Raw genomic sequence first — 26,543 nt, 5'->3', positions numbered from 1 at the left:
CCTATGTAAGATCAAATGGTAAACGTTTTTTGCTGTGGGCGTTGCTATATTAGATGAAAAAGTTTAAATATCTGTAGAATATGCGCAAAATTCGAGAGGCATAAATTCCCAAATTGGCAAATATTGTCTTAGACTTTATTGAAAATTTGCTCCAAAATTGAGTACCCCTTGGCGGCGCCACGCGTCAACTTTGAATACGGAAAAGCTTGTATGTTCACTGGTAGAAGTGAAGTAAGCAACGATGGCGTCTATCTTTTATAACTTTCAGATTACTCATTTCCGGTTCAACTTGGGAAGAGAGTTAATGTAATTCCTGCGAGAGAAATATGTCGGACTGGTAAAATATGTTATATTCTACTCCGTGCGTAAGACAAGAATAGATATACTCTCTCAGCTTTTTTATTCGAAGAGCACCTCTCTCTAGGCAGACGAAACGGTTTTTGGACTTCAACAGCTTTGCAATTTGTCGGTCGCCATCAATCGTTTGTGTTAATTCACCCCGTGTGCCATTGAAAAGCAAAAGCGAAGCACTCAGGTTCCAACATCTTTCCTCCCTTTTAATAACAAAGTGAGTTTTTTTTACGGATCGGTTAATGTGACATATTCCTAGGTGTTTTAGGCAGTACTGAAGAAACTTGCAGTAGTTTGTTTTTGAATCGCTGTGCAATTTTCAGAGGACCCTACTAGATGGCTATAGTTTTTTGTTCAGAGCCTTGATTCGTCTGCTTTTACTACATGCCAAGGCCTCTTATTGAGAGTGTAGTAGTTTTTATGTATATTTCGACGTAGCGGCTGAAACTTTTTTGCTCTTCATCTCGGCTGAAACAAGTCTGGCGACTGGTCTCAGTCCAGTCGCGGATTGTGAACGAAAAGAATTTCCAAATTTGATTTGTGTGGATAAAAAGCTCGTGTGTGTCATTTGAACAAGAGAAAGGATTTTTGAGATCAAGTTCGTGTGGAAGTTACTATAACAGCAAATTTTCCTTCTTCGATTTTCCAGTTTAAGCAGTTTAGCGACACTAGAAACAAATTTTCGTTCTAAGTAGTACCAGGAAGAAAAACTAGAAATGAGCTGGCAGGATTACGTTGACAATCAGCTCCTGGCTTCCCAGTGCGTATCGAAAGCGGCCATCGCCGGTCACGACGGTGGCGTATGGGCTAAATCGGAAGGATTTGAAGTAAGTATATTTTCATTTATCTTTCCTTTTATCATCCGCACTAAGAACGATAACAGTGGGTTTAGTTCATATCGCTTACTATAGATATGCAAAGTAAAACATTACCTTTGAAGGAAACATCACCAACTAAGGTATTGTTCAGGAAAAGTTCAAGGGTGTGACCAATGTCTCCACACCACGCTGACTCATTCGCCGACTAAGGCCAAATGCGGTAATGACAAGACAAAGCCATTAATCATACGTAAATGCGACTGGAAAACAGAGCTTGATAAAACCATTATAACTTTATCTACTAATCCGGCCAGATGATTTGTTGCTAATCTTGCGATGTGGACACATTGGATCGGATAAATTTGCCGGCTCGCCTTGCTTTCAAAATGGCGTTCGGATGAAATTTCGTAGGATTTTTTATTCCTTTTATTCTTTACGTTCGCACACGACTAAAACTGGCCAATACATAGAGACGAAGCGTGCGAATGAATGGATGATTCCAAATGAATGCTTTTACTATCGACACTACTACTACCGCTATACATGCATTTTTTTCCTTCTCTGGTACCACTAGGCATTCACTCATACATATACTCCAGTACCGCTCGGTTCTATAACGACATGACAACGGCGCATTCGGTCATTGTCGTTGAAGAGTGTGCAAATTCTGGAGTATTTTAATCGCCACCCGCCACCCCCTACCGTATGTGTGTGTTAGTAATTGATACCGACTGACGAGATATATTACGTATGATAGGAATTGTGTAGGTGTGGAAAATCTACATGTGCGAATTGCGTCGAATGTACATATCTCAGAACTGAGTCTGATTTGGAATCTCACAATGGGTGAAAATGAGTCATTTTTGCAATGGAATAGGTTTGGGCCCTTTAAAACCCTTGTTCTGTAATTGTTGTATTTGTATTTTTTTTTATTTGTCAGTTTACAGATAGCTGAGACCGTTCACGGTCCATCTCGTCGTATTAGTATTTTGCGTTTATTTAATCATGGTCACTAAACTATGAACATTTTGTTTTCTTATTGGGAAAATCCGATTCAGATTTATGAACATAAATCGACGTTAACATTTCATAAGGTCACATAAACCAATGAGAGTTTCTCTTTGTTTACTTTCTCTGTTGTTAATATCTAGTTAATTTTGACGTGTACTTAAAAAATATTCAAATAGAATGAAAGACAATATTCCGATGTTTCTAACAGTACCAAATGTGCAACGAACATTTGTTTAATAACGCAGATATAGTCGAAAAAGAAAGTAAACAAAGAGAATCTGTCAATTGTTTTTATGCCCTTTTGAAATGTTGACGTCGAAATTTTCCGTTTAAGTGATTCAAAACAGCTGTAAGAAGCATCCAAAACTATCGTATGGGAATTGGTTGTGAGAAATCAAATGTTAGGCAGGAATTACTTGTTTCACATAATCACGTATTTAAAAGATGAAGTGGATAATTTCATAAATAAAAATCAATTATCTACTCAGTATTGTTTATTGTAAATCTGCAAGATTTTTATGATACATATCATTTTTTCAAATCGCAAAATGCTACTGTGGTAAAGATAAAATGTTACATATAGCGCTCAAAATTTTGTAATTCTGTAATAAACTGTACATCTTTGATGAAAGAATATTTCAACGTAAGCATTTCAAAAGTAAAGATTATGTTTACTTCATCTTTCAATTATTTCTGCGTTATACAAATGTTCGTTTCCTGAATGCAAAATGATAATGCTGGAAGTTATTGCTTACGAATATTTAGGAAGTAAATAAGAAAATAAAAACAAGCAGAAACTTTCATTTGCTCATGTGACCTTATGAAATGTCACGTCGATTGGCGCATATATTGTCATAATTGACATGAAATAAGAGAAATATTTTTTAAAAATTTATCGTGTTTAGGATTTTTTCCGATCAAGTATTCTCTGTATACTATTAAACTCAACGGTCCATGAAATATGATTCATTCGACTCGGGAAATATCAATAGTAGAACCAGTGTGCAGAGTGAACCGGCGCGTGATAAGCTGTCTTTTCTTCAGTTGGTGTAGGAGACCGCATTGAATAACACTTGCAACCGCCAGCAAGAAAATTTTGTTTTCCCTTCATTCATATTCATTTTTCACTTCACATATGAGTTTACTCCCATGTGTTGTTCATGGCAATCTGTTTGGTATCCTACAATCCGTCAGCAAGATATTTTTTCTTCACTTTGATCATTCGCATTTTCGTCCACTATTGAAAGAAGAGAATTGGACAAATGATGTGTAAAATCGTCCAATTTTTTGTCGAAATCAAACTAGAGCCCGGTTGGGTATGTGCTTCATATCCTGTTTGTTATCGCATTTGCTCATCAAGAGCCATGTGTGAATCTACGTGCTTGCATGTTTTTAACCACGATAAGATAACAGCACCTTCTGTTACATTAGAATGTTTGGTCTAACATATATGGGCAGTCTTGGTAACACTCTGAAACGACAAAAAAGATTTACAAATCGTTTTTCGAATTTCATCTGGACTTGTATTCAACCTATCAGCCAACCAACATTTTTAATGTCATTTGATATTATTGGGATGTGACTGCTGATTGGTAATATATTTACATATTTATGCTTTATGCTATTTAGCCTTAGGTTTGTATGATGAGCTACAGGGCGCGTACCCCCGCTTGGTGGATGGGGGTAAGAGTCAATTTACACTTCTTACAAGGTAAAGAAGTTGGATACAGTTGAACTATACCAAGATCGATCGTTCGCTTATAAATGTAAAAAATGAACTTTGTATCGATCACGGAGTGGATATGACTAACAGTGCTTAAAATAGACAATAGGATATTAAATAGTTTCAAGCATTCTTATGCCTGGAATTGATCACCAATTTGGATTAACTTGATGCAGTTGGGGTGAATATTAATATATCACAGTCGTCCTTGGCTGGTGAATTTCATTCGAAAAAGGACTATTATCAGGAATAAGAATAAATTGACCATCTTATGAACTATGAAGGAACTTTCAAACCTTTCCAATCCGGTTCGGTGCCGGCACTGATGTTATGACACATTCTAATGACGACAGAACTGATTCGGACAAGTGCAAATACACTCATATCTAGGGAGGTTTGAATTTTTCCAGCTTTGACACATATTTCACCTGTTTCTCTTTCCACAATACCTTATTTCTTTCTTACTCTAACCTCATCACTCTCAACACGGATCTACGATTAATAAAGTACTCAATATATTTCTCAAAGGATGAAAACACTGCTCATAGTTCTCAGCACATTGTAATGATTATGACAGAGCAGATACTGCCCACTGATCTGTAGAAGAAATCAAACATACTAATCAAATCTCCCATGATTGGTGGTATATATCTGTGCATGGATTGTAATGTGTATTGGCTTAATATTTTTGTTTCCCCTGTCCTTTGGCTCAGAAAGGGGAATAGAATCATGCCCTCTTTGTCACCTCTGGGAGCCGCAAACAGCGTGGACAACATCGTCCAAAGTATGAACACCTTGTGGTTTGATTGCATGTTAAATGTAGCTGTAGTCTTGTATGATACTTGGTATTTTCTCTGACATTCGTTGATTCCACTCAGTGCCTCATAAATCCTACATTAACTCAACAATCATCATTCATATCCCACTATACAAAAAAAAAAGAAAAAATACATCGACAAAGATAGAAAAAAACAGAGCAGATTAGGAAAGTTAGTGTTAGAGAAATCATTTCGATAGTATTTCTAAATACACTCAAGTCTTTTTTATGCTAATTTACGTACTGCATAAAAAACCGCATAACTTTAAACCTTCGTATAAAAAAACCGTATAACTCTGAAACCTCGCATAAAAAAATCCGCAGGAGGGAAACCGCATAACTCTGAAAATTTGCTTTAAAAAAACAGCATAACTCTGAAACTTCGCATAAAAAACCCGCATAACTCTAAAAATTCGCATAAAAAAAGTCGCCTAAAAAGATCGCAGAAAAAAAGACCTAAGTGTAAAGTAATAATCGTATGTACCGACTATATAAGAAAGCAGGGCAAAACCAAAACGGATAGACTACGAAATTCTCCGAAGTTTCAATAATGAAGACATTGAAAAAACCTATTTTAATCCACCTAGTGGTGTAATGATGCCTTTCTCATATTACTCATTACATCATAAATATAACCGTGAAATTCGCAAAAACATCTGTTTATTGAATAGGAATAGAATAATTTGTCCGGATCTAATCTCACAAACTCTATAAATCCTGTTTAACCTGTAGTTCCGGAATCGAAAGTAGTATCCACAACAAATTAAGGAATTCCGTATGAAACTGTAAGACTTTTCTTTTGAACCTATAAGTTTGTGAAAATCTATTCGGCCATCTCCAAGAAAAGTGAGTGAGATCATTTTTGCAGTTTCTAATCACTATTTCCAATTCTCCCGAAACCGGATTCAGATGAACGGAATAGCCGAAGTTGGTTCGTTTGCTACCAACAAATATGACCTACAAATTGGAACAGTTTTGAACGTAGTTAAACTTATACTTACTATCTCATGCTCTATTTCGTTTAAACCAATTAAACTAAATCTAACGAAACGAACCTGCGTTTCTGTTACTACTGCGTGCTTAACAGCATGAATCAGCAGCATGGAACATGTAGTAGGATTGTTATTATTATTATTGACATCACTACACAACGTGTACGAAATAGAACAAAGCACGCCTTGTTTGTCTTGTGTTTTCTTCTTCTTTCGGTGTTGTACATATTGTCACTCTATATGGCGATTTGAAAACTTTGACACTCATCGCCCTGTAACTGCGGAACCGGAAGTCGGATCGGGAATAAATTTCACAGTAGGTTTAAAGACAATATGAACTTTAATTCAAATCAAGATTTGTGAAAATCGGTTCAAGCATCGCAGAGAAATCGAAGTGAATTTAGTTTTAGGAGTTTTTCTTCTCCACTTTCGGTGCTCTCGGAACAGGAAAAGAGGGGACCAGTAGTGCCGAATTAAGTTTTTATGCCGACAAACTAACAAGCTCTGCAAACTAGAAGAATTTATCAGACAGTTTTATGGGATTTGTACCTGTTTTTAACCATCGTTCGTGAAAAAATACTAATAAAATTAGTAATTTTCCACTTATCACGCTTTAGTTCCGGAACCAAAAGTCGGATCCAGATAGAATGTTCCACAAATTTTTAGGATATTATAAGACCTTTCATTTGAATCTAAGTTTGCGAAAATCGGTTGAGTTGTTCCAGAGATAATTGAGTGTAAACTTTTTCTCAAATTTTTACATATTACCATATAACTCCGGAACCGGAAGTCACATTCAAACGAAATTCAATAGCAAGCTATGGGACCATAATACCTTTTATTTGAATCTTAGTTTGTGAAAATCGGTGCAGCCATCTCTGAAAAAAGTGAGTGCATATTTTTTTCACTTTTTTGGTACCTATCATCCTATATCTCCGGAACCGGAAGTCGGATCGGAATGAAATTCAATAGCAGGCTATGGGACTATGAGACCTTTCATTTGAATCTTTGTTTGTGAAAATCGGTTTGGCCATCTCTGAGAAAAGTGAGTGCATATTTTTGTTACATACACACACACATACACACACACACACACACACACACACACACACACACACACACACACACGGACGGACACACACACACACACACACAGACATTTGCTCAGTTCGTCGAGCTGAGTCGAATGGTATATGACATTCGGCCCTCCGGGCCTCGGTTAAAAAGTCGATTTTCACAGTGATTGCATAGCCTTTCTGTATGAGAAAGGCAAAACAGAAGCAGTTGGAAGGATGATGATTACTCGCGATCGGTAAAGTGGAATGGTGTGATATTTTTTCAGCACAGTAGTGTTTTATGCAATGTGAGAATAAATCAGCTGACTATTGTTTACAATTCGATTTCAGCATTTTTCCAAAATGAGTACCGCGTACGCTACGCGCTTCGAAGCAGTTTTTTTGTGCTCGCACCCGAAAGGTCCCAAAATGACCCAAGCTGCCGTGGCGAAATACATGAAAAAGTCGAAACAGTTTGTGAGTAAGTGGGTGAATCGCTTCAAAGAGATGAAAATGTCGACGACTTTCCAAATCGCGGCTCTGTTGGTGTATTGTCGGAAAAATTATATGTGACCTGTTTTGGAAGAATCCGACATTAACTTTACGCGAAGATGCTTCAAAATTTACCAAAAAAACGTTTAAATATATCGTACGGAACTGTTCGCAGACATTTGATCGCAAATAATTTGAAATTTCAAAGTATTTTCTAATAACCGATGTTTAGTGAAAAACATGTGCAAAAACGTCTTGAATGGGCAAAGGAGCAAAATGATGTCGTTACCTTGGATTGGCCCTCTCAGTCGCCCGATGCCAATCCGGTTAGGCTCAAATGAAGATGAAGCTTAGGAAAAACCGACCACACAATTTGAAACAGCTTGTTCGCCGAATTCACAAATTTGGAGGTCGTTTTCAAAAGAATACGCGCAAAATCTCGCTCAAAGTAACGCTGAAGGGGATTGGACTTGCTACTAATGTGTTTGCATGCTAGTTTTTGATCTAATAAAACAATATTCAAAAGTATTTTCATGTTGAGTATTTTCATTTTCTCACAACAGTGACCACGCTCTTATGTAATAGTCTGTACGACCCAATGATTGACTGTTTACCGGGTGAAGCATATTTTCTGCCCAAGTGAAAAATTTTCTGGCGAACTTGAAACAGTTCTCAGATCATCTCAGAAAACGAAGTGAGTTCCACTATTACAGGAACTTTTGGACCCTGTATAACCGAAGTCAGTTCATCTGGTCATCAAATAACATAACCTTCAAACTCTATTAGTTTTCATTCAGGAGGTTTCATACGATTTTAAAATTGTACCTTTGAGCGACGATGTGAAATTTGTCGCATCCGAACGAAAATCAGCACTGTTTTACAACCGATTTTACCTTTGTTATGTGCATTTGTCATAATGAATATTTCCTATTTATAAATCGAGATATCATATTTTTGTGACGACAGGAAGCCGTCAGCAGCTTAGTTTTACTACGTTTCAATTGCTAAAAAAAGACAGTTTCGAAAAATGTATATGATTGGAATTACGTAAGTTTGCTCAAAATATACTTCATAGCTGAACTCGAGAAAGTTTACACCCCACCCCGTGAAATTGTTCATTAGAACAACTACTCTACGAAGAAACACATTTTCTTTCTTATCGTTTATCCGATAAAAAAATTGATATTTCTTGTATCTCTGCCACTTGTACGTCTTGAATAACTGGGACTTCAAAATACTGAGATTATAATCACTTCAAAATAGAACCGCCATCCATTTTGAAGTAATTATGAACTCAATATTATTATGTTCCTACCAGCTCTTTATTCTGAGATACACAACTCACCATTCATTGCTGGACGAGTATAGCGTGATGGGATAGTCGATGCCTATCACGCAGCCCACCTGGGTTCGATTCCCAACCCCCGCACATAGGGCCAGAAAGATTTTCTGGTCCGAAGAGGCGAATGACTTTAAGATGTTAAAACCTCTATAATTGAAACAAAAAAAAACTCACCATTCAATACTATATTCAACAGGCGGAATACGGGTCACAAATAGTATAGGAGTTTTCGGAGAAGTCGAAAAGATCAAATTGCATGGTTTAACTAACGTTCTAGGTAGGAATACTAGCTTCACATCGATCTTCATTTATTGAATCTCATTTGACAGATCTCGTTCTACACTGAATTAAATCTTATTATTCGTGAAAACTCAGCTATCCAAGTTACATAAAGAGATACAAAAAATCTCGAATTTCTTAAACGGATTAACGTAAGCAAAAAAATGTGTCCTTGTGAGATGAAAATGGGTGAATTTGCTTCGAATTCTCGCGTCGTCTAACGAAAGTATTGCATATTTGTTGAACTAATATTTCTGTTATATTGTATTTTTACGTTTCGTCTTCGACTGATCAGTCGTCGAGTAGCAGTCATGTTGAACTTCACCTAACGACTCAACATAATCCGCAGACTATGCAGATGCAAAGTTAATGCTATTTGCATATACACTTTTTGAACCGAAGGAACAGATAGTAGTCATTTAGGGATTGGTATTGTTTCTTAGAGACAAAGCGAAGGTATTGTGTCCGATTTTATCACAACTCGTTTATTCAATGACAAGAAATGCGTGAAGTAATGTAATGATCTAATGATTTGACTTATTGGTACAATAACCCTAATTTCTATTTTTTTCATTAATAAGAAATAGTGTGCAAGCTTCGATGATTTTAATACATTGTTTATTATTTTAAGGAATTTAACATCAAAATGTACTGCCACTGTCGTTTCATGGCTCGCACATGTGATGAAATTGAGAAAGGCATGGTATTCTAGAGCACACAACCAGCTTGACTCAACAAGATTGCGTTGTTGTAATCTATACAAAAAAAACGTGTTTGGGGACGTAGCATCTTACGTTCGTTCCATCGATATCTGAAACTAGTATGACTACTTTCTTTGTCAAACGTAGCCGGATGGTTTGAAATTCAAGGTAACTTTCTATGCAACACCATCTCACATCGCTCAGTTAAAATGTCAATAGGTAACAAACCGGGTCCAAGTGAAAAGTGTTGCTCACGGCGAAAGAAATCAGCCAAACAAGTTGGGCACGTATCATTAAGCTTTCGACGGGTCGGAAAGGATTAGTAGAGATGCAGACGGAAAAAAAGTGTTATTAGAGTATGACCAAGTATCATTTCTTGCCATTTCATGGCAATTACCAATGGTTCACGTGATATACTCTCTAGTTTGCGGGTAGACAAGAGCACACATGTATTGGTTTGGTCGCAATGAACAGCGTGAATTTCTACAGCCAAAGCGGATGACAGCGTCGTTAAAAAACCGCATCAGACGGTTTATCTGGTATTTCGCCATCATTCAAGATTATTAGTTCCAGCATGTCCCACAGTTTAGTCTTGTTGCATTAGAAGGTTTTTTTTTCATATGGGAAAAGGTTTTACAATCACTACGAAATTCGGCTGAGGACCTTATCTTTCACCAATGCATTGAAATGAATAGTCGTCTTGATCTGCAATGTCGGTATGTATATCACTTGAATGATTGTACTCTTTTTGGATATGGTTGAACCGATGATTGCCAAATTGGATTAGAATGAAAAGTCGAATAGGTATGTGTATATACTGATAATGGCTACCGATTGTAGTAGTTTTGAGACCAGTTTAGTGAATTTTTTACGACTTTTATTTCGTCGCTTCAAGTGACGGTGTACAATATTTCACACACTTTAACCTTCAACTCCGGAATACACAATTTTTACTACTCAATTTTTCAATCATAACCTTTTTATATGAGATAAGCAAAAAGTATAATTTAAAAGAATAGAATCGTTATCATAATTTTGTGATAATAGTAACAAGTGGATACAAATTAAATGAAAGAGAATCTCAAGGATGGTAAATACTACATATGATCTCATCTGTTTATGACGGTTTATCTATATTAACGTTTCTTGCAATTATTTCAGCGTAATTCGTAATTTGTTTTCTAAACTATCTTCTGATGGAAAGATGGTGGCCTTGGTCATAATTTAAGATAGTAAAAAGAAATTATGCCCAATTACATTAAAATAAACGCTACCTCTAAACAGAAATTAGCGGTTATTTTCAGATGCGATTCAATAACTTTCATTTCGTTGCGTTTTAATTTCTTATCATTTTCATGTACAGATTTTCAATACAGAATTTTAATCCACCATACAGATTTACAGATTAATCTTCTGAAAAAATTTCGATTTAAATGTGCCAACCCTGCACGCTATACGAAATTGAATAAAGCGCGATGTACTAACCCGGGTTGGCAGTTCAATGCATAGGGCACTGGTCTTACAAACCAGTTGTCGTATGTTCGAGCCCCGACCTGGAAGGATTCGTAGTGTCAGTAGAATCGTAGCACTGGTTTTGTACACTCTGAATCGGCTGCGAAGTCTGTTGTGCTTCGCTTGCAAAGACGGTTGTTGTTTCTTCTTCCAAACAAGCACGGTTTTGCATCGTTATTTTGTATGACACTTTGAAAATTTTGACACTTATCGCCATACAATTTCGGAACCAGAAGTCGGATTTGGATGAAATTGCACAGTATCTTTTAAGACAATGAGAGTTTCAATTTGAATCAAGATCAGCGTGAAAATCAATTAAACCGTTACCGAGAAATCAAAGTGAGTTCCTTTTCTTTGAGTTTTTCTTTCCTATTATCGGAGCTTTCGGAACCGAAAACCGAGAATTATTAGTTCCAAAGTAGGTTTAACTAAAAAGATCTACCAACTAGATGAATTTACAAGATGTTTTATATCAATTTGCACTTCGTTTCGCTACCATTTATGGAAAAATATTCATGAGATAGAAAATTTTGCATTTATCGAGCTGTAAAACCGGAACCGGGTCCGGATCGACTTTTCGGGGACTTTTTAAAGAATTTCAAGACCTTTTTTGCATCTTAGATTGTGAAAATCGATTACGAGTTTTCCGAGAAAATTAAGTGTGCATTTTCTCATAGATTTGCACATATTATCGTGTAATTCCGGAACCGGTAGTCGGACAAAGACGAAATTCAATAGCAAGCTATGTGACCATAAGATCAGATCTTGATAAAATTCAATAGCAGCCTATGGGAACATAAGACCTTCTATTTGAATTTGAGTTTGTGAAAATCGGTTCAGCCATATCTGAGAAAATTGAGTAACATTATTTGTCACATACACACAGACATTTTGTGTGAGCAGACCACTGAAAGCTGCCAAACGATGTTCACCCTGTTTATTTCGTGAGGTTGTGTCGTTTACGTATGGGACCTGATGAATGAGGTGATATGTGGAAGTGACAACCGATGGGGGACTAATATGTGGGTGATGGACAGTTTATTTCTCGGTTGATTTTTCAGAAGGCCGTAAGAGCAAGTGACAGTTTCTCTTTGTTCACTCTCTCTTTCGATTATTGTGATGTGATTAAAAAAGATTTTCTTGGATTTCACAGTTCAGTTTGAAAGTCGAAAGTTTCGGGCATCATTCTATGCAAAGAGTTAAGTGATAAACGTGTAAACCGCTTGGTAATTAATAGAAGAGAAAGTAAACAAAGAGAAACTGTCACTTGCTCTTACGGCCTTCTGAAAAATCAACCGAGATTTGTAATACGAATTTGAAATAATGTGAATTTATACAAAGACGGAAAAACAAGAAATGATTAATCGTAAAAGTTTTATAACTATTTCCATTTCGTTCTACCAAATTACAGATAACACAATTTTCAAATGGTAGAATATTGTCAATATTTCCTATAGTTCTGAGAGACAAAACAAAATCGATGGGTAAAAATGTATCCCATCCTAGAATTTGACCCGGAAAGTTATATCTCTCCATTCAGTGAATAGAGTAACATTTTAACACTCTGTGAACGGCGCTTTTCTCGTTCAATACGTGCTCAAATCCCGCATATTGTCGAAATTTCCAGAAGCACGAGATATCTCTTGACTCCGACCGCAACGTTCAATTAAATAAAAATAAGATATCTCGTGGCCCGCACTCATGTCATTTGTACTTTAAAGTACTTAAATAATGTACAACAGGTGATGTACGGTAGTTATCATTACGAATGAGGAAAAATAAAGAAACGAGATAGAGATTCTCACTCTAATTAACCCAATGACTGAATTTTCGAACGCTATTCGCTATCACGCACAGCTCGTTTGTGCTGTTTACTCTTACCGTATCTAACTTATTCCTAGTAAGTATTTATTAATGTGATCGTACAATATTTCCATCTATGTACGTTCATGATTTTTATTCACAGTTGAATCATAATGTTGAAGAATGTTCGCATTATCACTCAGTTCGTTAGAGTTCATCCCAGATTGGTTTGATTTAGATATTTTTAACTCGAAATTTCTCCACACGGTTATGGTTAGTATCTTGCAATTTTGTCAATTTTATTTGAAATGGATTTACGGCGTTTAATGTTTAGCAAAATTGCTGCAAAACGATGTCCTACAATATTAGTGGGCCAAAATAAATAGATTTGTGATTAGCCAACCTGTATGTAAATACGAAGCATATGAGTTAAAAAGCCTATAGAACTCCTGTTATGTATATAAATAACTTTAAGTCAAATGTCTCTCGATCTGACAAAATGTACTTCCTTTTGCGTCGAGAACTCTTATCGCGTAAGTTCGGCGTTTGGCATTTCAAATTTGCTACTAATTCTAGCCGGCATTTCAACAAGCAACGATGTGTGCTTCGAACATTTTTAAGTTTCTTTCCTCGATGTACTGAATAGTGATAGCTACACATATAAATGGTTTGTAATGTGTTTGATAGTCGTACGCCTCGTATAATGCATTTGTTACGAGTATATACGTAACTTAGCGAGTCCGCTCGTACATCGCCGGTAAGGCGCACTCAGAAACGTGTATCGCTATTCGAGGACAGTAACTTTTCTGTTGCTTTCTCGATATGCCCGCCTTTGGAAACAAACCGCTTGTATTCCATTGAAACATTACCAAATAAGTAACACGAGTGACGATTACCGGCTGTGGCTGTATGACACATAACCGGTTTCGTGAAAAAAAAACAAGTACCCTACTATCATAATGTCGGAGAAATAAGGGCGCCTGTTTGAATTACAGGTTACCTTGTGCGCATCTTCAATGCTTTGTGTTTCGGAAATATTTATAGATAATGCGTAGTAATTATTCATATATGCGTAACGCACTGTATGCTTTGAAGATTTGTTTTCCACTAAAACATATGAGTTGATTTTCATCATACTAGTTTTCAAACGAATACGTAAATTGAAACAGATGCCGATGATAAGCTTGTTTTCAAATAGGTTTTGTTATGTACCACATGCTGAACCAGAGATGACCTGTCCTTATTTGTTTACAGATGGTAAATATATAGGCCTCTTTTTGTGTTTGTCTGAAGTATAGAACCATGTGCTTTGCAATATTGACTTGTCTATGTATCTTCTAAATATTCCATTCTTGTGTCATGAAATTGTTTCTGAAATAGACACATCGCTCGTCTTGATTGTCGTCTGGCTAAGTGGGATCACAGTTACAGTTTATGATTTCCATTATTATCTCGATTCGGTATAAAATTATCACTCAGCATGACAAAGAAATTTCTTCCGCATTGAATTTTGCTTTAGCTGAATTAACTACGAAGTAACAAAAAATGTAGATCGATATTTTCTTCAGCCTTCAGTTCATCTTATGTTACATGCCTGGAATCTAAATCTTTCAGCATCGTAAAATTCACACTAATCAAAAATGTCAGTAAGTCATGTTATCTTTTTGCTATTCGTTTTGTTTTATTGAATTAGGTTTCTCTAGAATTTGCAAACAGATGATGACCACTGTATGATGTTTTCGGAACTTTTTTCGCCGTGTATCTCTCGAACTACTTGGTAGTTTTGTATGCCCTGTATTTTTATCATCGAATTAAAATTTGCTACGACTAAAATAAATTCAAATAATCACTTAGGATTTTGTTTTTTTTATTGGTTTATTCATGTTATAGTATGTGCTTTTCGAGTTACTGAGTTTACGAATAAATCCCACATACTAGGTCAAAGAATTGGAAACGCTTATACCGGAACTGCCGATATCAATTTGAAGTTCACTGTTGTAGCCCTGAAAAATCCTTTTTGTCCTATCCAAGAAGGACGAACCATTTTCAAAAAACGATGCTAATAATTTATTTTTTTTCAAAAGCAACGATACCCCCTGTAGCTGAGATTCTATAATTTTCCTTCTCACACAAGCATGACACCTCATCTTTTGTATAAACATTATCTTAATTTAATCGGCAATACCAACTTCTAAGTTCATTTAAAATCTGTAAGTGCGTTTGTTTTTGTATGTGTGTGTTTATACATGAGTGTGCATGGATGTATATTATCTTAACTATTCATTTATTTTAAACAGCTTTAAAAGCTCTGGTCTACTGCCGGAGGCCACTCCAGTAAAAGAGAATTACAAATCAATAGCAAACTTAATCATTAAAATCTCGTTGGATGTATTTTGTTTAAAATTGTTGTTGAAATTTTCCTTATGTCTTGTTTGCGATTTTTCAAAACATGAAAGTTTATGTGGAACCGTTATGCAACTCAGCAATTCATCATAAACCGCTAAGTAGACGTTGAATTTCTGCTACATGTAAAAAATCTTTATAGTTTTACATCGAAGGGCACTGTGTTATCCTGAGTTTGGCGGTTCAATGCATAGGGCGCTGGCCTCACAAGCCATTTGTCATACGTTCGAGTTCTGACCTGGAAAGATTCGTAGTGTCAATAGGATAGTAATACTTTTCATTCAATGATTCTGTACGCTAAGAATCGGCTACGAAGTCTGTTGAACCAGAAAGGCTTTGCAATGTATTAACTGACGGGTCGAACAAAAACTTTTTTGAGCATATATTGGCCAGTTTAGGTGGAGGTCATTTTGTTGTCTCACCCAAAATTTATATTTGGATTGCAATTTATTTGAAACCAGTAGTGTCGAACGACCTATGTTATTCACTTCAACATAGTTATACTGATCAACTCTCTGTGTTCTTCGGAAAAAATGTGTTGTTGGGTTTTATCTAATGTAGTTTGAGCGCTCTTTTCTATCTTTTTATTTAAATATAGTCGTAAACTATTGAAAAAATCAACAGTTCCGAGCAAATGACAACTGTTCTAATTATAAAACAGTATGTGGAAAAAATCATTTGATTGATTTCCTTAGAGTTATGAACAAACTGATTTAATTGGTTGAGCCAATTGCCAATTTGACATTTGACAAGATACAAAATAGTAACAATGTAACAAGAAATTTCGTTTATGGTATACGAAATTTCTTCTCATTCCCTGACTGACATTCGATTTAATTTGACTTGAAGTCTGATATGTTACCTATTCCTTGAATTGATGTTCAGAACAATCAGATGGGATGAGAAGTAATTTTCTTTGATCACTAAAATCGATGTCAACATTTCATAAGGGCATATAAACCAATGAGAGTTTCTCTTTGTTTACTTTCTCTTTTGTGAATATCTCCTTAATTTTCACGTGTACCTACAAAGTATTCGTGTAGAATGAAAGACAATATCCCCATGTTTCCAACAGTACCAAATATGTAACGAACGTTTGTATAATAACGCAGATATAGTCGAAAGAGAAAGTAAACAAAGAGAATCTTTCAATTGTTTTTAGGCCCTTTTGGAATGTTGACGTCGAAATGGGCTGTAATCACAAAGAAAGTTAATGTTTCCTTGTCCATTCACATTTAAGTAAAATTTCAAATTTAAGCCCAAGACAGCCATTTTCAACATTTTCGGGCTTTAACAACCGAATTTTGTTTACTTATTTTGCGTCATGCAGAACATGGAAAGAAAAACGATTTTCACTCTTGAGGTTACTCCCTACCTATTATGTGTTATTCTATTTCATACTGAGTTCATGCGGAACAAAATGGAAACACATGTGTTTGAAGCAATTCATTCGCTTCAGCGCACGTATGAAGATCGCGTGAGTTATTGCTATTCGCAAAATACTTTTTGCGATGAAATATCATGTCTTATCTAAAGTGCTGATTTTGAAGTGGTTTATGTTGAACCATTAGGTGGCGTTAATAGTTCATAAACTGCTAATGCATTGATGAATCGAAGACGAAATAAATAAAATAGTATCTAGGCGCTTCCAAAAGCAATACAATACTTTTGTATCATTTAAAATCTCGTTGGAACCGAAAAGTCGCAACTAGAGTTACGTTCCGTTGCGCTGGTAAACAATCTCCGAGAATTCTAGGACAACTTTAAGCAATCGACTAATGCTGATTGAACATTGACTTGAATTTTAATATGGTGATTAGGGTGCTAATTATGTATAGGGAGCGGGTGACCGTCCAATTTCACAAAGTACTAAAAGATTTAGCACTTAAAAATTCGGTGGAAAATTTGAATTAAATCGTACAAGAATGCTAGAATGAGTGAAACGTGTCAATTTTTACATTTTATACCTACTCAGTACGTAACGCGAGAATGCAATGTACGAGAAAGACAAATAAAAGTCATGATATTTTTTCTTTGATACTCGTTGATACTAAACATTGTAGAAAACTATACTTTTGAGTAATTATGGTTATTTCATACTACTGAACAATTTATCATAAATTCAAATTTATGATGTTCGCGCAAATTTCAATAAACATCATTTTACATTCGTGAATAATTTGTTCGAAAATAAAGTTCTTTGCAAATTTTTGAAGCTTGTGACTTTCATGAAACCCCAAAAAATTAATGATGGGCGAACGTTTCAGCAATTGGTCGAGCTGGCCGAATTGGTTAATTTACCTTGATAAAACTAAAATTTACGAGAAGGTGGAAGGTGGATTTCGTGCTCTCCGATCTCGAGTGGTACAAATTGCTATTCCAGCAGAGTTGTTACCAGGAATTACAAAATATGTTCGATGTATGTGATTGCGTTTTCCCATTCTAATGCGAAATCGAAAGAAGATTTTCGCACTCAAAGATATTGATGTCTGATGGAAGATAACGTCTCAGTGAAAACACATTCAATAACGCAAATAACGTAATAAAATGAATGTTATTCTTCGATAATATGGTCATAAATTTTGTGTGGGTTAAAAATCGCATTCTTAAAGCAAAATATGGACGACAGGTTTACGAAGTGAAGTTGAATAAGAAATGAAATGAAGAAGAAAAAATTAAAACGTTCATCTACGATTTCTGCCATCGAAATATGGCAGAAATCGTATGTGAACAAGGGTATAGTATCCAACTACCGTGGAATTGTTGCTTTGTGCGCTGTATCGAAGCTGTTTGAAATTATATTTCTGGATCTTATAACGCATAGTTGCTCTGATTACATATCTGAGACTCAGCATGAATTCATGCCAAAGCGTTCAATTTCCACAAAATTTGTAACCTACACTCCCAAAATCATACCTTCTTTACAAGCACGTTTACATTTAGATTCTATATACAAAATCAAGGAAGTCACTTTGGACCGTTTATAATATTATTGTATCTCAACGATCTAAATTTTTCGATCAAGATCGATAGTTTCATTATCGTTCCCCGATGACCGATGAAATATTTCATATAATCAAATCTGCAGCTGACTCAGAGTTCCTACAAGAATAGGTGGATAATTTACCTAATTGATGTAACATCAACAAAATGGTTTTAAAAGCTACTAAATGCTCCGTCATCTCTTTTAGTCGCAAAAGGCTGTATTCAAGTTCGACTATAAGATTTCACATACTGTTTTCGAACGCGCATCGTCTGTTAAGGACCTGGGTGGTCTTCTGTATTCCAAGTTAAATGTTAAGGAGCATATAGAGTTTACTATCTCCAAAGCCTCTGAGCTATTAGGATTTATTTTCCGCGTTACTTAAACAACCTCTGATGTACATTGCTTGCAAGCTGTGTATTGCGTTTTAGTTCGTTTAACTCCCTAATATGCTGTTGTTATCTGGTCATCTTATTATCAAAACGATATCCAACGAATTGTAGCGATTCAACGCAAATTTGTCCGATTCGCTTTCCGACGTCTTCCATTGAAATATACTTCAAATTTTGTGGCAGACCTACTTCAGTCGCGAATCGATTGCTCCGAGCTATTGCAATTGTTACAATTAGACATTCGACATCGAAATTTTCGAGTAAATTATTTTCTTCAGATTCCCTATGTTAGAACAAATTATGAATATAACGAGTCCATTGCTAGCATGTGCAGCATATTTAACAAATGTTTCAGTTCTTTCGACTTTCATTTATCACGTAATGTTATTAAGAAATCGTTCATGTTGTCTGATTAGATTTAGTTAATATAAAAGCACTAGATTTAAGCATAAATAGTTGGAACTGGAATTAAAAAGAGTAAATCAGATCATCCTGATGTGGTCTACCTTAAAATTCTTCTTACCGAAAAGAAAAAGCTTACCGAGCAAGAAAATGTTGAAGCAAAAAATATGTCTTCGTTGAAATCTGTTGAACTTCTTTCAAAATCACATTTGCAAGTAATTTTTTTTTAATTTAACATTTTCGTACATGCGGACTTATTTGTTGTGTTTATATGATAAATTTATGCAGATTTTAAAACTATATTTAAGTGGATTTTCAAGATTTTTTTAGTAACGCGGAAAATAAATCCTAATAGCTCAAGAGGCTTTGGAAATAGTAAACTCTATGTGCTCCTTAAGATTTAACTTGGAATCCAGAACACCACTCAGGTCTTAAACTGACGATGCGCGTTCGAAAACAGTTTGTGCAATCTTATTTCAGTGAATTTTCAAGTTTTGCGGAAAGCATAACCTGCATAAAAAAGTGGTGTAATGCTTCGCTCGAATATTGCGCGTTTTAGTTTCCAACTTTGCGCGGATTTCGAGCGTTTTAGTTTTCCACTTCGCGCGTTTTGATTTTAGAATTTTTCGTTACAACCCTGTAAATTGCTGATCATATCTTCGATAGCATGGTGCAAAAATTATGTTGTGGGGTTCTTGTACAGGGTGAAAAAAAAAGCAAAAAAAATATATCCGGCAACTTAAAAGTTTTCCAAGTCCCGGAAACAACATTTTCAAAAAAATAAAACAGTAAACATCAGATCTAGACGTTTCGTGCATTTTTAAGACATCTGACATCAAACAAATATTCGATTTCAAATATTTTTTACGTGGCACCATCCTGTTAAGACTATAAATCTTTGTAGGTCGGAGCTCGAACATGCAAAAACTGACTTGTTAGACCATAGTCCATTGCATTAAACCACAAATCGGGCGGAAACGGTAGTGTTTGCGTTGACATCGCTGAAAGAACTTTTTTGAAACAATACAATGTAATATTCATAGTTTGAGATTATTCTGTTTGATGCATCATGGTAACGATGAAATAGTAAAAAAAAAATTGAATCAGAAAAAGTACACTGAAGTCTTTTTTTATGCGATTTTACGTACCACTTAAAAATCCGCATAACTCTGAAAATTCGCATAAAAAAGTCGCATAAAAAAACGCATAAAAAAAGACCGCATAAAAAATACCTTAGTAGGTTAGGAAAGACGGTGACAATTCCTTAGGCAAATTTTTAGTGGGCTTTACAACATGAGAGTTCCTAGAACTTACTAGCACTTACGTGCAAGTTGTGTACATATTTTTTAGTTAGGAGTCAAGTGCGACATGCTTGAAAACGACATGCCAATTTAATTCATTATGTAATCACGACCATATGTGTTTTCGCATGAAAGTGAACGACCTTGCATGACCTCATGAGACATTCTTTTTACTAGACTTACTACTATGGTTTAGGTGAAACGAGCGGTAATTTGCACACGGCGAAACATCGCTGCAGAAGTGTGTCGTTTTATTTTCACCGTAAGCTGCGGTCAGCATTCGTGCGTGAGTAGGCTTTTCTTGTATGCAGGTATGTCTTAGGGTGTCGAGAAAATTTTAAATGCTTTTCAAACGCTATGAGTAAACTCGACTTTTGAAATAAAACAAAATAAAGTTCTCGTGATGTTCATTTTTCTGTGATCTTAAAATAAATACATCCTCACTCCGCTCCATCTATATGAAAAATGATCTACCTATGCGATCCATGGTCAAACCGGTTTATTTTCGAACATATTTTTTGTTTATTCATCACATTTTAGTGCTCTGCCTCTTTTCACTTTCGGTTATAATTTTGTCGTCTGCTTCGTCGGAAGCTATTTACTAGAGCGTTTTGATTGTGATAATTATTGCCGTAGTTAGCGAGAACGATCTATTAACACCTATATGTAGGACAAAGTTGCTTATTTTTAAAGATTGCTGTTATGACAAGGACGAATTCGTGGTTGGGTTATTCTATGCTTATGTCATCTCTTTCTATGTCAGAATACATTTATGTAAATGAAAATCGCACAATATCTACTGTTATAGGCCTTGTCTTTCATAAATGATGTTAGACAGAGTGTCTGATTCTCTCTTACATATGTTGATCTCTTATGAAACATACTGAACACAACATCTGGGTCAATGTCACGGCGATTTAACGCCAATGTTTTTATTCGTTGCTCATAAATATTACCGTCAAAACTAATATTCCTACTTTTTGTTCTCTTTCTCGTAACAGGTATCAAAAGAAGAACTGGCGAAAATAGTGCAAGGTTTCGACAAAACTGAACTGCTCACCTCAGGAGGCGTGACACTGGCCGGCCAGCGTTACATCTATTTATCCGGTACCGATCGAGTGATCCGGGCCAAGCTAGGCAAGATGGGAGTCCATTGTATGAAGACACAGCAGGGTGAGTACGAATTCTACATAAGTTCATTTTCTCAGCACTTTGCATTGCCCATGGTATTATGTTGATGAATATACCTATTCGAACTCATCCACTCGGGTGATGCATAGAATAAATTAGAATTAATTCGAGATGTATTCTTCCAATTGATGAAGATATGTCTGTACAATATTCTTACATTTGATTTGATTGATCGTTGGAAGTATCGCATGGATTTGAAGAATTTTTTACACATAACTTACACTTAGAACTTAGAAAATTTCGCAGAATTCGGTAATTTTTTACCGAATCTTCAACAGCTGAACGTTCAGTAATCAGTTCGGTAATTAAATTGATTACCGATCGTTCGGTAATTGCTGAACTGTCAAACAACTACCGTAAACTGTAAACCAAATGGATCTAACTGATTGTTCGGTAATTTTTTGATTGTTTGTTTTCTTTTGATTGAAATTCTGGATTTTGGGATTCTAAAAAAACAACACAAATTCACACAAACGAATGAAGAAAATTCCAATCTGGTGTGGCTATGGTTTTATTCCACGAAATTATGAGCGCCTTCCGAAACACTGCACAATCCGTTGAGTCCACCAAAAATGTCCCAGTAATACAAAATTATTTTCTGCCTATAAGTAAACAAAAAGCTTTTAGTGGTTCTAATGTTTTAAATACTTTAGCACCTGTACCTCAATCCATTCGATGAATTCTTCAATACTTTGTTTAGTTTTGTTAATAAAAAGACACTTACTGAAAATTACTGACAGTTAGTTTCACTACAATCAGTTTTCACAGAAGTTCGGTTATTGGAAGAAAATTTGACCATACGGACAGTATGGTTTTTATCGTACTCGGCGACTATCCAGATTTACCGTATGAATTGCATATCTATTTACAAAATTCTGTAATGAAAATTTTCGTAAAACTGGATCGTCCAGTGAAAATTTGCATAATCTATAGATTGCCGAAATCTGCTCTGTCGTCTGAACTCGGCTCTCCTTGAACGGTTTTACCACACGGGGCATTGTCGAGTGGTTGATTACCAAATGTTTCCGACTTATTTTACCCAACATTGAATTAATGTTACCTTTTCAATAAAATGTTATGTACCAAAGAAAGTTTTCTAGTATAGTCTTTGTTGCCGACAAATCAATTCGATGAGTACGATTTTTTTGTCGTCAATTTCGTGAGATGAGCTTCTAGGTTTGACCATAAGTTTCACAAGACATTACTTAATTAATGTGAACACTTGGAATGGTATATTGTACAAAGTTGTAAGTTTTAGTGTAGGGGAGAGTCGGCAACTTTGGGCCATTTTTCAATCGACATGTTTTTTTTTGTAACTGTGAAAAGTATTCTAAAATTCTGCACTATGGAATTTTAGTATACTTCCATCAAGAATCAGAACAAATTGGCTCAAATGGCACGTTCCCCTTGATATGAATTTTAATAAACAGATTCTTTTGTAATTCTTACATAAAAATGAACTGGAAAATTTGTTTACATTTAGCCCAAGGCACCCTCCATTTGAATAGTATTGTCGCTTGCAAAGAAAAAAAACTTGTTTTAATTCACCTATTGGTGTAATGAAGCCTTTGTCATATTTCTTATATTTCCGAAATGAAATATTTTAGCTATCAATTTACTATGCACAATAGAAGAATGATATGTCTTGTTCAAAGGATTTCGTTCATTTTTACATTGTCTAGTATAGAAACAAGGTTTTTTGAAAAAAATTCCACACCCACTGAAATTCCGGAATTGAAAGTCACATCTTTATTAAGTTCATTAGCGTTCCGAGTTCGTAGGACTTTTCATTTGAATTTAAGTTGGTAAAAATCGACTCAACCACCTCTGAGGAAATTGAGCGCATCTCCTTGTTACATGATCACCCTTGGACCTCCGGATAGCATTTTAACAGATTCCAAAGACCCGATAAAGAACAAATCGTATTCCGAGATTATCATTCAATCGAGCAAACCCGTCTTAATGCATTGTTTGAAATTTGATGCAATCAAATGAATTCAAACATTTCAGAGATCTTATCAATAATACAGATTGCATACAATAGTATTCAAACTTTATTCTATATAATCAGCCAATTATAACCACTAAATATAATATGACATATCACGCATCGGAATATCATTCTTAGTATCGTCTACCTACACTCCAAAAAATTTGAATTTTACAGGTGACTTAATCCCTCATACGATGTAATTCATAAAGACCTAATTTGTCAAATGACGGGAAATTTTATTTGTGATGACTTAATGTTAGATGAGCTTGAATTTTACTGGTTTCGACTATAACTTGCGTTCTGCTAGCAGGTGCGACTGTATGAACTTAAATGCACCTTTTACCAACCAAGCAGATGCATGCTTCTGTGGCTCAGCCGATTAACAGACGTACTTGCGTTCCAGTGATTCTCGGTTCAAGTTGCGTCGGTTGCTATCGTCAGTATTCTTTTTTTTTTTATTTCAATGAATTTCATGTCATGGAGTTTTAGACCCAATATTAAATGTTGTTCGAAATTTGCGTGAACTGCGACGCTCCATTTATGTGCATCTAATAAGATGTAAAATCACAGGGTTTTTTTTAAGTGTGTATCCTAATAATATGAACAGTGAAATTATTTAAAATTAAACAAGTAGTCTTACTCATATGAAATATTCTGTATTATCTTCTACTGTTGAATTACTTTGAGATGAAATAATAAATAACATTGAAGTGGTATAAAACACAATTCTGTAATACGACGGCAAACCAAACTGTAACCTGATTTAAGAACTTAATAATTATGTTTTGTTTTGAATGAGCTACAAAATACAAACCAATTCGCCCACCATACGCACCGTTTTGTTGATTAAATATCTTAGGCGCACGGGAAGACGTCACATAGAAACCGGAATTCGGATCTGAGAGCTCTAAATCAAGATTTATGGAAATAAGTTTAATCGTTGCTGAGAAATTGAAGTGAGTTCTGTTTTTGGAGCCTTTCTTCATTATTATCGGTGCTTTCGGAAGCGGAAGCCGAGGACTAGTAGTCCAAAAGTGGGTTTAAATATCCACAAACTCACAAGATCTGCCAAAAAGGGGAATTTTACAGTAAGTTTTATACAAATTTGCAACTTGTTTCATAGTCACCTTTGAAAAAATACTCATGAAATTGAAAATTTCTCACTTATCGCGCTGTAATAACAGAACCGGAAGTCGAATTCGGATCGACGTTTTAAAGAATTCCAAGACCTTTCGTTTGCATCTTAGTTTGTGAGAATCGGTTAAAGAATTTCGGAGAAAAATTAATGTGCTTTTTCTCAGAAATTTGCACATATTACCTTGTGATTCCGGAACCGGATGTCGGACAAATATCAAATTCAATAGCAATCATAAGACCTTTCGTTTGAATCTAAGTTTGTGAAAATCGTTTCAGCCTTCTGTGAAAAGTGAGTGACTATTGTTCTAATTTTTTTGTGCATATCACCCTGTAATTCTGGAACCTTAAGTCGGATCGGGATGAAATTCAATGTCAATCTATGGGACCATTTTTTAGAAAATCGAGTGACATTATTTGTCACATACTCACACGCAGACATTTTGTGATCTCGACGAGCTGAGTCGAATGGTATATGACACTCGGCCCTCCGGGTCTCGGTTGAAAAGTCGGTGTTCACAGCGATTGCACTGCTTTTCTATATGAAAAAGGCAAAAAGTATTAAGGTGGTATTTGTCCATAAATTCATATTTTTACTAGAAGTAATGTCGTAATTTATGTTGTATAATATCATGCAAATAGAAATGAGAAAGCTGTTTATTTGAAGCGAAATTGGTTTCTACGTTTGACGCCTCACATACGCTTAGCGTTTTTCCTTTTACTAATGCTCCAGGTGTTGAGGGCTTCTTACGTTGTTTGTCCAAAACGGCACCGTTGCTGATTCATTCTCTTTTTCTTCTCTGTTCATGACCAGTGGCCCAAGGTTGTCTACTGCTCTGTAGCCCAAGGCACCCGATTGTGCATTCTAAGATCTTTATTTATCAAACATTGTTTGCAACACTCCAAAATTGTAATGAAAACAATAAAATCATATGTTCTGATCCTCAATTTCATTATTCTCTGCAAAACTGAAGAAAAAAACCTTTCAATCTGTCAGTTTAACGATAATGAATCTTGAAACCAAATATTTACACTGTCGTCGCAAGAGTGAGGGTAATTTTTTTTCTTTTGAAATAATCAAATATTTTTGATGAAATTTGGATGCAAGTCACAGAAATTACTCATTTTACTAACAATAAAAAAATCCATTTTTTTCAATACTTTTCGATTAAACACAACTAGCTCTAGGCAAACGCCGTCCTTACCTGTGTTTTGTTCCTTTTTACTCAACATAAAATCATTCCTTTAAGGTTCGACACATTTTAAAATATTTTGATAGAAATTGGAACAACAGTTGATCTGGTAATTTGACACAAAGACAATATTAAGCATTTTAAACAAATTCTTATTTCGTTTCCATATGTAAACAAAAAAGTATCGCAAATATACTTATTAAGAACAGCTATATAAACGGTCGTTCTTTAAGGAATCATATTTATATTCCTTCGTTGAAGGAGTTTGCAAGAGTAAGCAAAATATTTTTCAAGTATCATGCAAATAGAAATGAGAAAGCTTTTGCAAGAAATATAATGCTCTGAGCATTATATTTCTTGCAAAATAATCAAGGCGTATAGGTTTTCGTTGAAATAATTTTCGGAAAAAATATCCATTTAAATTGAGATGCTTTCCTTCACGTCTCAATGTCAATGTAGCGTCATCTTACTGATGAAAAATGATTGAAAAAATTTGTAATAATTTTTTTATTGTAATAAAATTATTTCTACGGCGTAGATTTTATGACCTGTCTCATTATGATTCTGGTAGCTTCTTCATCACAATCTTTAAAACGATATTGACATATAGCATTAGAGATCGCTCATGTCTTGTCACTTTGTTATTGATCAGTAG

At 35.4% G+C, this 26,543-nt stretch overlaps 2 protein-coding genes across 3 annotated transcripts in view; one reads left to right on the top strand and one right to left on the bottom strand.

The window, feature by feature from the left end:
* The window catches only part of LOC131433168 (protein SDA1 homolog), a 144,404-nt gene that overhangs the window by 73,307 nt on the left and 44,554 nt on the right, over positions 1–26,543 (bottom strand). The gene's annotated exons all lie outside the window — the stretch shown is intronic.
* The window catches only part of LOC131433173 (profilin), a 29,019-nt gene continuing 2,885 nt past the window's right edge, over positions 410–26,543 (top strand). The window contains exons 1-3 of one of the 2 annotated variants that reach the window (XM_058600050.1): positions 410–568; positions 1,001–1,178; positions 21,379–21,550. In XM_058600050.1, the coding sequence (XP_058456033.1) occupies positions 1,068–1,178; positions 21,379–21,550 (283 nt within the window). In that variant the 5' untranslated portion in view covers positions 410–568; positions 1,001–1,067. Of the gene's footprint in view, positions 569–590; positions 1,179–21,378; positions 21,551–26,543 lie in introns of those variants that run through there. The other variant, XM_058600051.1, reaches the window with a different exon arrangement.

The sequence above is a fragment of the Malaya genurostris genome, chromosome 2 (genome assembly GCF_030247185.1).
Source record: "Malaya genurostris strain Urasoe2022 chromosome 2, Malgen_1.1, whole genome shotgun sequence".
Lineage (NCBI taxonomy): Eukaryota > Metazoa > Arthropoda > Insecta > Diptera > Culicidae > Malaya > Malaya genurostris.
The sequence above is the reverse complement of the archived record's forward strand: the minus strand, read 5'-3'. Positions and strand labels throughout refer to the sequence as shown.